The sequence below is a fragment of the Calidris pugnax genome, unplaced genomic scaffold, assembly GCF_001431845.1.
Source record: "Calidris pugnax isolate Ruff unplaced genomic scaffold, ASM143184v1 scaffold44, whole genome shotgun sequence".
Lineage (NCBI taxonomy): Eukaryota > Metazoa > Chordata > Aves > Charadriiformes > Scolopacidae > Calidris > Calidris pugnax.
Genome location: NW_015094506.1, coordinates 10,643,654 through 10,656,725, shown reverse-complemented (window position 1 = coordinate 10,656,725; position 13,072 = coordinate 10,643,654). Strand labels below are relative to the sequence as shown.

Below are 13,072 nucleotides of genomic sequence, written 5' to 3'. Positions count from 1 at the left end.
GCCGGGCGCTGTGGGGTCGGGGCAAGGCGAGGGGCAGCGGCGGTTCCTACCTTCCGGGGGCTCCGGCGGCTGAGGCGAAAGCACCGCCCGCGGCGGCAGCGCCGCGTCCCGGCGGCAGCCCGGGTTCGCCGACCGGGCGAGGACCGGGCGCTGCCGCCGGCCGGGGTGGCCGCGGCGTGGGGAGCGGACGGCGGCGCCACCGCATCCCCTGGGCCCCGCGTACCTGCGCTTTGCTCGCCGGCGTGGCGGCGGCTTGCCTGGCTCCGCGGGGCGCGGGGCTTTTCCGCGGGCGGAGGGAAGGGCTTTTGTCTTCATCGTCTCTCCGCTAGGACCGCAGCCGCACCGCCGAAGTTGTTTTCTTACCCCTGCCTGCTTCTGATTGCTAAAAGAAGCTCATCTCAACAACAGCCTCTCAGGGTTCACACAAGCGGGCTTTTTGCGGGCTGCCACCGTGTGCCGTGCGGGCGCAGCGCTCGCCCCGGCGTGTGCGCAGCGCCGAGCCGCGGGGCGCGTCCCCGCTACTGTACGGGCGGTCGGTGGGGTCTGCGGCTTCGGCGGCAGCCTCGCAGGACGCTGCAGGAAAGTTTGTGCGTGTGTCTGCACAGATATGAAAATAAACAGGGACCTGGAAGGCTCTGTCAAAACGAGACGCATTGGAAAGCAAATGAATCTAAATAGCAAATAAAAATTTACAACGCCTGCAGGACTACAGCTTTCAAATAATAAAGGAAATGGGTTATTACAGGCATATCAACCAAAGAGCAGCTTTTTAAACAAGGAAACCAAACAAACAGGAATAAACAAAACCCCTCTTTGTCTCCTCTTTTAACAGGGTGGTACTGGGGCAACATGACTGTTGCTGAAGCCAAAGAGAGATTACAGGATGCCCCTGAGGGGACCTTCTTGGTTAGGGATAGTTCACATTCAGAGTATCTACTGACTATTTCTGTAAAAACATCAGCAGGACCGACTAACCTACGCATAGAATATCAAGATGGCAAGTTTAGACTGGACTCTATCACTTGTGTCAGATCTAGACTTAAGCAGTTCAACAGTGTTGTGCATTTGATTGAGTACTATGTTCTTATGTGCAAGGACAGAACCGAAACGCCTTCAAATGGAACAGTTCATCTTTACTTGAACAAACCTCTCTATACGTCTGCTCCATCTCTGCAACACCGCTGCAGAATAACTATAAACAAATGCACAAATCAGATCTGGGAGCTACCATTACCAACAAGACTAAAAGAGTACTTGAAAGAGTACCAGTACCAGGTATAAATGTCTTTTCTAAATGCCTCTTATGTAGAGTAACTTCTAAATGCAATTCTTAAATCAACCAAAAACTGAGTAACCAGTTGTACAACTCGGCATGGAATTCACTATCAAAACAGTGGCAGTTCTGGGGGAAAGGTTTTTATTTCAGATGCCACAAAGGGAGACTTTATGTAGAATAATCCCAGTTTGCATCCTCGGGGGTTCAACAAGGTGGCATGCTATTCTTGCGAGGAGAGAGAAGCCAGGAATCTGTCCAGATTGTGTTGCTTTGTCAATGCCATAAAATACTGCACTATCAAAGGCTAACTGAAGCAGTGGGACTGGGAGAGACTACAGAATTGGTCAGATGTATGAGAGTGCATAAGTGTCTCAGTTGTCTGATTCCAAGATTAATTTGGTGCTGGTGTTCGTATAATCCTGAAAGCTTAACTGGATCACACTGTGATAATCTTGCCAAAGTTATGTAACTAATCAAATCCAGTCAAAAAAGTGATCATCTATTCAGTTTTTATTGAACTATAATTCTTGTGCTTTTCTGCAAGCAAAGGAGTACTGTAAGTAATCAGTTTAAAACATTGTTTTTCAAAGTTCTCTAAAAGCTGACCTTAAGGAGAAATGCCACATCTTTCATAGGAACCCAGTATGTTGCTGATTATACCAGATTGGTATCCCAGAATCTTTGTTAACATTTTAACATCTTCCCAGTGGTGATATATCCATGTTATTACTGTTAAGCCTCTTTTGGTTGAGGCTTTAGGACTGTACGCTGCAGACTTGCAGTTGCTGAGTTCCAATGTCAAAGCATGGATATCAGCAGTTACAGCTGTCTTCTACAATGTAGAATGTTTTCTTCAGCTTGTTTCCCAAAATGTGGGGAAATATGGATTTGGGGGGTTTTTTTTGGAGGGGGTTGGTCAGGTTTTTTTCTTTTTTTTTTTTTTTCTTTTCTTCCAATTCATTATTGTAGCTATCAGACTATTACTCAATAAAGTAAATCAAATTGCACAACAATCTCCCAATCTTTGTATGTATGAATTTGCTGCTATTCTGGAAACAGTGATCTTATGAACCTATACAATTTCCCAGCTAATAACTCAAATAAATGCACATGTATGGGTGAGGATGAATACCCCCGCTTTGCCTTTGTGGTGCTGTTCCAAGGTATGGCTGGATTACATTCAGATTAGTGGCTTAGAGGCTGCCTGCTGAATTCCTCTAGTTAGGTATTAGCACAGGACATCACTTTTTCTGTTACAGCAGTCCTCCAAATGGGAAGAAGGGACTAAGACTCTCAGTACCCGCTCCTCAGTCTAAATGCAAAGTATTTAATAGAAGAATTATCCAGGATGAGAGTAATAGGAGAGCAGTAAAGAGAGAAACAAGGACATAGATTCATCCTCAGTCAACAAGTTCGTGGTTTTAACTCTTTCCCTAGCTTTCTTTTTAATTAAAGCAAATAGACCTGTGTTTGAACAAGGAGGGTTGTCAAGACTTGCTGTAACCTAGTCCTGCCCAGGCTGAAATAGAAACAACATAAAATAATCTTGTTTTCCTTGTGAATTAACTGCTCTGTAGTACTGTCAAGATGTCCTGTGCCTTCTCATAAACTCTGGGGCATTGACCAGCTTATTTTGTTGCATCTGAACTGCCAGTGTTAGGCACATAGTTTTGTCATTAACGTGCTGGTAGAAATGAGCAGCAGGGGCGTTAGACAAAGAAGACACCAAGGACCCAAGGCAGAGGGGATGGTCCCTTGGTGCAGCAAATACTTGACCTGTTGTTCTCCCTGTGGAAAAAGTGTCTTTTCTCCTTCCTCCTCCCCAGCTTCCATTCTCTCTCCCCATTTTTAATGTAAGCTTTAATACAGAAATAGGGTGAATTTTCTCCTGAAGAACAAGACAAAAGCTTGTGTTATGTAAGTTTTTTCCCCTGCCCTGCCAAAATGTAGCAGATTGTTGGAAGTTTTTCACATAACGCAGCCCAGAAGAGCTCTCACATTCCAGGTATTTACATAATTGCACAGTTCTCCTGTGCTTGTCATCTGTCTTGCTAGGGACTGCCACCTGAAGCTGAGAAGCTTGTCCTGTGAGCAGTGCCCAGGAAAGAGCTGTATTTCCGGGAACCCTTTTCATTCTAATGAATTTGTTTTCTTACAGTTCGTGCCTAGCTTTACCTTGAGATGAGATAGCTGCTATACGGAATAACTCCTCTTACAGTAAGGAATCACACTAACCGCTGCTACATTAACCTTCTACTGCTGAGCATTTTTAGCCCAAGATGATACTTAGCTGTGATATGCTTGGGGTATCAGAGGTGAACATGTTGTACTAAGGTCCTTTAAAATAAATTCCCTTCAGGCTAGTCCCTGGCCTGGGGATTTAAAATCCCAAATACCAATGCTGGAACAAGCAGACTGAGAAGGTAAGAGCTTTGGGGTGCACGGAGACAGTCCTGTTGCACATATCAGAAGTGATTTATGGCTCCTTGCTGGCAGCCTGCTGTGAGCACTCACAGGCCGGGTGTACCCCACGGCAGGGCCAAGCTCTGAGGAACCACCTGGAGCAGATGCAGGGCAGGTTGCTGGGCTTGTCGTTAGCGGGTCTCCAAAGCACAAGGGTGAAGGGCAGGCTGAAGGCAAGGAGCACTAGTAAAGTGAAAGGTGGTGATACTTGTGAATAATCAGGAGTGGTTACCGTGATGTGGAATGAGGTCACCAAACGTTTAGCATACTGACTTACACTTTGTACCGTTTGTGTTAGTTGCTGCGAGGAATTAGTAGGGTCTGTAGCTATGGTGTGCTTGAAGCAGTGAACGATATTTTGAACAGACTGGAGGGGGAACTAGTCCTCTTTGTATGAAAGCATAGTTCTTGTCCTCATTAGGATGCCAGCCCTAGGGCTGATGCATTGCACAAGTAAAACTAAACCACACCATAACTCACTGCAAGCTCAGCTTCATTCTAACGCAGCACAGAGGAATAACTTGTTCTGGTACAAAAAATCCAAGGATAGCACATTATTAGATTACAGTGGTACAAAAATCTTTCATGTAGACCCTATGAATTTTCAGGCACCATCATGTTGTCCAAACATTTTTTTTAAAGAAATTCCTAGTTTTTTTTTTTTTTTTTTTTTTTTTTTTTTTACTTTTTTGGATGTTGCTGTGGCTTGTTCAGAGCACTAGCTTTTAAATTGCTGGCCCTTCAGATTCCAAAAATGACTTTTAACTGATATATGTCATCTTGAATTGCTAGTACAGAGCATTCGGCAAAGCCAGTTTCACAGGTTCAATGCCCATGAGTCAACCAAAAATCATGATAAGGATTTTAATCCTAAGCCTTTTGTTTCATCCCATGTTTTGGTTTGGGTTTTCATTTTTGAGGCTTGAGGTTTCAGATTTTCCAGTTTATAATGTTAGTTGCTGAAAACCTCTTCACTTTAATTAAAGGAAGCTGAGAATCCCACAATCCTAAAAGTGATGCTTGAATAAAATAATAAAAAAAATAATTGCAAGATGAATGATGAAGGTGGAATTGGTTACTGTACTTTGTTGAGCACTAAGCCTAGCAGAAGTGTGAACTGTGGCTCCATTTTAGTTGTATTTAGTTGTATTTCTCTGCTGTTTGTACTATCACCAGAGACAGAAAATTGTCCAAGTACAAGATGGGTGGGTAGAGTGGGAATGTAACCAAGCAGCTGCACCCATTGCATTGTAATTAATTTTATTTTAATCTGATGTCCTCGGTGTTGTCCTAATTATATTTTATGTAACCACATTCTAGATAAACAATACATAATTATTAGCAAGAAGAAAAAATTGTTCACTAGAATATGGGGAGAGAGGGATTTATTTTTATATCTTAAAACAATCCCAGACTTATTCCTCGCTTAAATCTATGGAGCATTAGAAGAGAACAGGATCTACATACAATAGGAAGGACAGGGTTCTGTGGTTGCATAAATTCCTCTGCCTTAGCCACCTCTTGTGTCTTAGCAAAGTGTTTCTGCAGGTAAATTAGCTTGTTAAAGATCATAGAAAAGCTTTATTTACTTACATGTGCTATTCAAGAACTTTCCCCTGTATTCCTGATAAAATTCCTATGGATTTTTCCTTTGGCTATAAGCTTAGGATCTAGCAGAAAGTAAGTTGAGAGGTGTCAGAGCTTTGATCTTTTAAAGCCAAAACACATGATGGAAATGGGAAGAGATACCTTTAGATGTGGGTGTCATGTCTAACAGCCATTTAAAATAAAGTAAAATAAAACTTCTGCTGACTCTGCTGTCATTAAAATAAATCTAAGTATCATGTTGACTGCTAGAGGAAGTAATGGCTTGAGGGATTCTAACAGTTGTATTACTGGTTCTCAATAATTACAAGAAACTTTTCCATTGAAAGGAGAATTTTTATTTTTAAAAAACTGTAGAAATAAGGGAAACATTTAGTATGTAAGCCATAAAATTTCCAAATAGAATAACTAGAAATTACTTGAAAGGTCTGAGCTGGTTAGCGCTGTATACACCACGGAAACAGGGATGACAAGCTACTCTGGTATCTCAGCCTAGCTCCTGAAAACCACTCCTTTATTAGTGTTCCCTTCAGCAGGTCTCACTATTTTGCTAAGCCCTTAGCATGACTGAAAATGCCTGGAAACAACATACCACCGACACATCACTTCAGATCACCAAGGTCTGAGCTCTCTTTACAACAACATGGAGGTTCCCCACGACACTGATGAAATTGGGTCATTTCTACAAATCAGTCCATGTAACTGGGAGGCAGAGTTCTTGGTGCCAGGGGCTGTGAAGGGCATCGTTGCCAGACATCGCTGGTCATTATTTGGTGGCTGAAAAGGAATGGAAGGGAAAGAACATGGAAAAGCCAGCAGCTCCTGTGAGAGGTGGCACTTCTCACACGGTGTGTCAAATAACTGACCATCAGGACTGGCACTGTGCTGAGAGGTCCAGGGGGGTAACTAGTATCAGCACAGTTTGAAAACACATATAAACAAAACCTGGCTAGAAAACTGAACTTTAGGAGAAAAATTAAGCTTACAGCAAAATCAGTCTGTCCTGGTCCCAAGGTTGTCAAGGAGGGGAGGAATGAACTGTGTTTGTTAATCAGGTTATCTCCAGGACTTTGAAGTAGCCAGTGCCTCTGAGAAAGTCTAGGGAAAAGTAAAAACATATCACCATAACTATGGTGTTTAATCTCCCTGAAAAATTGTGGATTTTATTTTATTTTAAAAAAAAAAAAAAAGATTTCACCTGTGTTTTGGTTTGTTTGTTTGTTTGTTTTTTCTTCCAGAGTTGGAGCCACTAACTCTCCAGGAACTGAAATATCAAAATCATACAATTACTTTCTATGATATTACGGAGTAAAAAAATTCAGGAGCAAAAACTATTTATATTAGTATAAGAAACAAGCTGACATTTAATAGGAAAAAATTCAAACAGATAATACCCAGGAAAAGTTCAGTGCCGAGTGCTTCGAAGAACAAATTACATTTTTTAAAAAATCCCCAAATTCAATGCGATTGCTTTAATTTTTCTCTCACTTGGCAGGCAGGGTTTATGTAAGTACACCTGTTTGTTTACAGTCGAATTGCTCCATAATTGATGTTTCATAGCTGAGGATTGCAACTGAGGTATGTTAAACATAAGAAAAGATTCAAAGCCCAGTGCAAATTCTTCATTTGACTTTATTGAGGTTATTTGAATCAGGCTTGACAACAAGAATTACATAAACAGTTGTAAGACTGATATCTGAAGGCTGTAAAATAACTTTTCAAAACATTTTGTTTACAATTCAATTGTATCTCTTTAGGTTGCAGCCCTGAAATAGGATCTGTTCAGCTGAATCTCTGAATCCACACTCAGTTTGCCCCCGGGGGAATCTCCAAATTGGAGGGGTCGCTCCGGACACCAATATTACACACATCACACATTTGTTTTTTTCTTACCCAGTGTGCTGCTCATTGACACAGCCTGGAGGGTGGAATAAATTGTGGACCAACTGTTACTGTTTAAGGGATTTTTAGCTGGTTCACTTTCTTTTAGAAAGAGCAATATTAAGCAAGATTGAGCCTACATTTACCTGTCTGTAAAGTGGGCAGCAGACTTAACATTTTGTAATTGATCAGGGTGGGGTGAAAAGTCACTTATATTTCAATTACCATTGATAGGAACTTAAGCTGCAACGGTGGCAATATCTTTGAATGGCTGCATTGCTAGAAAGAGAGAAGAAAAGAAGTTAGGAAATTGAGATTCTTGTCTAACTCGATAGCAGTGGAAGTGGCATCGCAGCTCCTCGGTGAGTTGAAGCGCTTCAGAGGCGTGTTGTCTGTGAGGGAAACTGCCTGCGAGAAGATAAATGTTTTCTGGAAATTCATCTGTTTCTCTAAACTCCCCTGATGGAAGATGCAGTGCCTGCTGCAGGCTGCTTAACTAGCCCACTGTAACCATGCGTGCAGACAGATTGCTTTTCGAAAGCGAACAAAACTGAGTAAGTGAATTTTTAATCAAAGGGTATTTTTTGTTTGAAAACAGGATTTATGGAAGGATAAGCAAATCTCTTGCAAGGCAACCTGTAAAAATTTTCCATGAACCATTACTAGCTCCTGAAAAGTTTAATCTGAAAGTAAGAACCTTTAAGAATAAGTACTGTATATGAGTTTGTCCAGCTCAAAGCCTGGGAAAGAAAGAGAAGATTACAAGAAGCAGTAGTTATTCTTTTCCTAAATAAAACCAACCTTCCGGACTTTTATCTAAAATGCTAGACCACCATTTCATATGCTGTAATTTGCAAATAAAATAAGTTGGTTTTGTGAAAAGGTTTCAGACTTGAATCTTAAATTCCTTTTACTTATTTGTTAATGTTTGATTTTCAGACTAATTTGTGAATTTACTTTGTTTGTTCTCACATTATTAAAATGGTTGTTTTACAAAAAACTAACTTCAGAAGTCTGGAATAAATATTTAGAGGCTTGCAGTATTTCATCTGTCTCCTCAAAGCATCTTTAAATTAAACTTCAAAAACAAACACAGAACTACATTAATTCATATATTTAAAGAAAACGGACTAAAAATTCTGAGAAATACTGAGTCATATTTTTCAAATATTAATTGCAGGTTTTTTATTACAATTCATTGCAGAGATTTATTTTTTATTTTCTGCAATGAATACAAAAATTTTCACATCTGATGCCTGCTTCTTTTCATATAACTATTCTGCATTCAGTTTTTGGCTAGAGATTATTTGTATTAAAATAAACAGCATTGTGAATTAATTCATTGCAGTACTGTGAATAAACATTTTTATTATTGAAAAAAATGTAAATGTATAGACACTGCACGGTCACTTCAGACCCCATGGTTTAAGATGTTTTGAAACTTTCTGTGCTATATTTTACCTACATGCTGGACGTGCTTTTTAATAAAACAATATTTTTAAGGAAGTTCATGATGTGTCACCTTTGTTCTGTGGTCATTGCTCTCTTCCAACTGTGTTTAATTTAAAGCCTTTATTATTTAAATGGATGGGAAGTTATGAAGTATCTGAATAATGTAAGCAGCAGCCCAGGGGCCAATCCCCCTTTGGCGACGCACTTTAGTCCTGCCTGTCATCTTTTCTCACAAACGCTTTTGGGGTAGCCAATGCCACCTGAAGGGTGACACCCCCTCCCAATCCACAGCCCAGTGCCCTCAAATCCTACTGGTGCCCAGCGCACCCCAGCCTAATCTCCCTCTACAAGTTGGGCAGTCTTCCCATACCAAAAACCTTCCATTCCTTCGCATCAGCCTGGTTTTCGGTGGCTGGCACGTTAGGGAGGGCCACCCTTGCAAAGGGGAGTGCAGTGGGGACCAGGGTGAGGAGGAAGAGGAGAGGGAGGAAGGGGAGGGATTGTTGCCTGGGACGGCAGTGGACAGCAATGGCTTGCAAGACCCTCATCTGGTCTTCAGGCCACCGAGTTTGGGCCACCCTGACTCGGATTTCAGCAGTATTTTTGAGATGCATCACATTCAGACATGTTTTGTGTGCTCTTCTTTCTAAAAATGACAGGCGAACATATAATATATGTTTCTTTTTTTTCCATCTTCATTTCAGAGGTTTTGTGAGAGGTTTAACCAATTAGATGTGTTTTTAATAAACAGATCTAGAGGCTCATATTTCTTTTCTTTTGTCCTTAAAGTTGGAATGCTGTCCTACAGACAATTGAAAACAGCGTAGTCCTAATAGAATAAATCTGCTTGCACCAGTTTTAAAAACACATTTTGGCTCTTGTTATCAGCAGAAACAAATTAGTCTGTAGAAAACAAAGAAAATATGTACATGCTAGGATACAGCTTGACTTTAATTAGCATAAAGGATCCTCTCAAAGGCTTTTATTTTTTTTTTAAATCTTGTTGTACAGCATTTCTAAAACGATTTGTGACTTTTAAATGAGCTTTAAGAAAAGTGTATGGTAAATTTAAAATTCTAGTATTCTGACCTGGAATAACCCACACATAAAGAGAAGAGCATTGTTAGAAGAGATGCTGCTTAGCTTGGCTCCTACAGATTCAGACTTGCTACCCTGAATTCAGTAGTCCTCAAAAGCATGGCCTGATGACCACCGGCAGTTCCCCAATCCACAGAACCAGAGAGAACAAGGAGTTAAGTCTAAAAGTCTGATGATACTGATGTGTGGGATTGACTGTGGTCCAGTGATTTATAAAGTCAAGGAAATATACTTTCTTTAATCTGCTTTTTTTAATCATGGTTAGCTTTGAGATTTGACCAGAGTTAGCGGGGAGTTGAACCTAAACTGGCTCAAATATACATATATATATATAAATTTTTTTTCGTGTCTCTAAAAGTGGAATATAACCAAGTTTTGTTGGACTCAGACCAGAACTGAACTGGAAGAACTTTAGTCAGGGCTGAACCTGAACAGAACCAAAATGAAAAGTTTTAAGGGCTTCTCTCCTTGAAGTATTACCCGTTCGCATCCTTACTCCATAGCTGCAGAGCATGATGAACACCGGGGGTGCACGGCTAAAGATGAACCTGAAACACCAGCAGTGCATTTACAGCACCCGTTAGTGAATTCACAGCACTAGCTATAAACTAGTGGAAGGAAAAGGAAACACCAGATTTTTCCTCTAATTAGACTCGGACCTCTGCTGTCATCCTCTTCCTTCCTGGGCTTATCTGTTTCCTTTCACCGCTTTCCTTCCTCACATCTCTGTTTAGGCTGTAAGCAAAGACGTGACTAAACGCTGGCTGTACAACTGCTACCATTTACTTCAGTGGGAACCAGAGTTGCTCTCTGCACATCCATATGTTTTGCTAACTTTCTAAGATATTCTTGGACAGTATAACATAAATAATCCTAATTGCCTCATCTGGCAAAAAGATACAGTAAATGCAAGTGATGTAACTGCTTGTCTTAATTTTCTATTTTAATGTGTAGGCACATTATCTGCTATTAAATGCAGCTGTCGGGATCGCAATGATGATTTTAAGTCTCCGAGTTTGGTCACTCCAATTCCATATATAATACAGCTCCTTAGATTGTGAGTAGAAAAAAAACAACAAAAAACAAAAGGAGCTGGCAATCAGAAATACAAGAAGCTAAGAGAGGGGAAACTTTCAGCAGCTCTACAGCACTGTGCTGAGGAATGATCATATAGATGGTTCATGGTGTTCTCTGCTCCCTGGCGCGGTCTGTGTTGTTTACAAGTGTGTTTTTCTCACGACTGGTATTCCAAACTATCCATGACATGAACATCTAAAACCACCTCTGCTGTACTTTGGCTACAACAGCAGTGTATTTCTTAAGAGTTGCCGACGATGACTTACTTGTGTGGTTTCCAGTGTTGTCAAGGTCATAGTAAATACTTTAATGCATCACTCTGAAACAACCCATAGGAGTATTTAAATTTTTCATGTCTGTGTTCCTAGAAGAATAACATGTGTGCCTGAGACAAAAAACATTTACCTTGGTTTAATAGATACACTGGAATAAGATATTATTTATCAATTATTTAAAAGTAATTTAACCTCCTTGTATCAAATTTATTGTCTGGAAATAATCCTAGATAAAAGCACTATGTCAATTAAACAAAAATATTGCTTTAAAATTGCCAAATAACTAGCATCTCTGCAGAAGCTGGCCACATAATAAATGTCTATAATTTTTTAAACATTTTTTAAATTCAGCGTACAAACTTTGCCATTAAGACTGTGATTTACATTCTGCATCCACATAAATTCTCAACTTTGCTGTCAGCCACAGGAAAATCAAAGGAAAAGGATCTAAGCTTTCTGAGTGTGCCCAAGTGTGTATCCGTATGCAAAATCTTGTAGATAAATATCATGTTGAGCATATGCAGTATGCGAGCTCCACCAATACTATTTCCAGTTGTATTTTTCCATGGTAAATATTTCCTGGGTACAATGCCTAGGAAAGGCGTGTAAAGGTTTCCATAACAAACTTCCAAACACCCTTAAATCTGTACGTTTAAGTCTAAACCGAATGTACAAACGGGATTCACATAGTGGCAGCATTTCTAGCTGCAGCAACCACCGTTCCCTGCTTTTCCAGAGGGCGGGCATTAGCAAGCCGAGCAGACCACAGCCAGCTTGCTGTGGTTGCCTGCAGCTTCAAGGTAGCGCATTCCAGCTCTGCAGGATCTTCTTTTATTTATTTATATATATATTTTTTTTTCCATCGCTATTGCGGTCCCAACATGAAAGAAAAGGGCTGACACTGCCCAAGGCCGCCTGACACCTCACGCCTACGTAAAGAAGGAAAAAAGTTCTTCAGTGATATGTGATAGGAAATGACACTGCCTCATTTTTATAGCTCTATGAATCACAGTTTTCCCTCTTCTGCTGTACTTTGGCTTCATGTATTTGTATAAAATGATGTGAGAGAAATGTTTTTGTATTCAGTAACGGATGAATAAAACTATGAGAATATCCACAGCACTCGAAATGTGGTAGACGCAGGCTGGATCTTACTCAACAGTTTTCATCTATGAAAGCTGCTCCATTTTTAGGCTGTTCAGATGAAAGTAATGAAGCTAAATATCTGCATATAGTGGTGCACACAGCGTTGCTGTAGGATTGCTACGGTGACACCAGCGCCTGGATGAAGCTGGGCTCGGCGTACACTTGCCAATAGGCACCGGCACCCCTCGAGAGCAATGGGATCAGCTGCTATGAAAACGCCGGGTTTTGTAGTTTCTAATTTAATTTTAGCACCAACTCCTCCACTTTCTAAAAAAAAAACCACCAAACCCAAACCAAACCAAAAATCCCCCTCACCACCGAGATGCGGGGGCGCAGCAGGTCCCTCCGCGCTCTTGGGAAGGAGCCTCCTCCGCGGGGACCCCCCGAGACCCCCGACAGCCCCTCGGCACCGAGCAGCAGCGCGGCCCCTTCCCGAGCCGGCCCGGGGTCGGGGCTCCCCTTTGCTCACTCGCGAAGTGGACGTGGGCCGGCTCCCCACTGCTAGCCTCCCCCCTCAACCCCAAACCCAGCAGCAGACCCCCTCCCCGCAGTACGCCCCCCCCTCCCCGAGGCCCACCTTCCCGGCGGGGAGGCGGCCGTGTCTCCCGGCCGGCCGGCCCACCGCTGCCCACAGCTGACATGGCGGCCTCCCGGCCCGCCCTCAGCGGCGCCGGCAGCGGCGGCCTTTCCTCGGCCGGCCCGCGGCGGCTTCCGGCGAAGCCCTCTTGCCTTCAACAAAGATGGCGGTCCCCGCGCAGGCTCGGCGGGCGCCGGGGCGCCCCGTGTAGTTCCCCACTTC

The 13,072-nt window shown here is 42.1% G+C and overlaps 1 protein-coding gene and 1 long non-coding RNA gene across 3 annotated transcripts; one reads left to right on the top strand and one right to left on the bottom strand.

Annotated features, from left to right (window-relative positions):
- The first annotated feature begins 731 nt into the window (after positions 1-731).
- On the top strand, positions 732-2,405 carry SOCS2 (suppressor of cytokine signaling 2). The gene has a single exon (XM_014963743.1). The coding sequence runs from the start codon at positions 850-852 to the stop codon at positions 1,279-1,281; it is 432 nt and encodes a 143-aa protein (XP_014819229.1). The 5' UTR covers positions 732-849; the 3' UTR covers positions 1,282-2,405.
- A 2,109-nt stretch (positions 2,406-4,514) lies between these two features.
- Positions 4,515-13,051, bottom strand: LOC106901252. 2 transcript variants are annotated; one of them, XR_001414292.1, is made up of 5 exons: positions 12,851-13,051; positions 7,451-7,504; positions 6,543-6,608; positions 6,331-6,442; positions 4,515-6,121 (listed from the first exon to the last, which is right to left on the bottom strand). It is a non-coding gene; the product is annotated as an uncharacterized LOC106901252 (long non-coding RNA). The 2 variants fall into 2 exon arrangements; XR_001414291.1 differs by having other exon boundaries at positions 4,515-6,608.
- Between the last annotated feature and the right edge of the window lie 21 nt (positions 13,052-13,072).

Excerpts from the sequence above, each read along its gene's own strand:
- SOCS2 (XM_014963743.1), top strand. The coding sequence starts at position 850 with ATGACTGTTGCTGAAGCCAAAGAGAGATTACAGGATGCCCCTGAGGGG.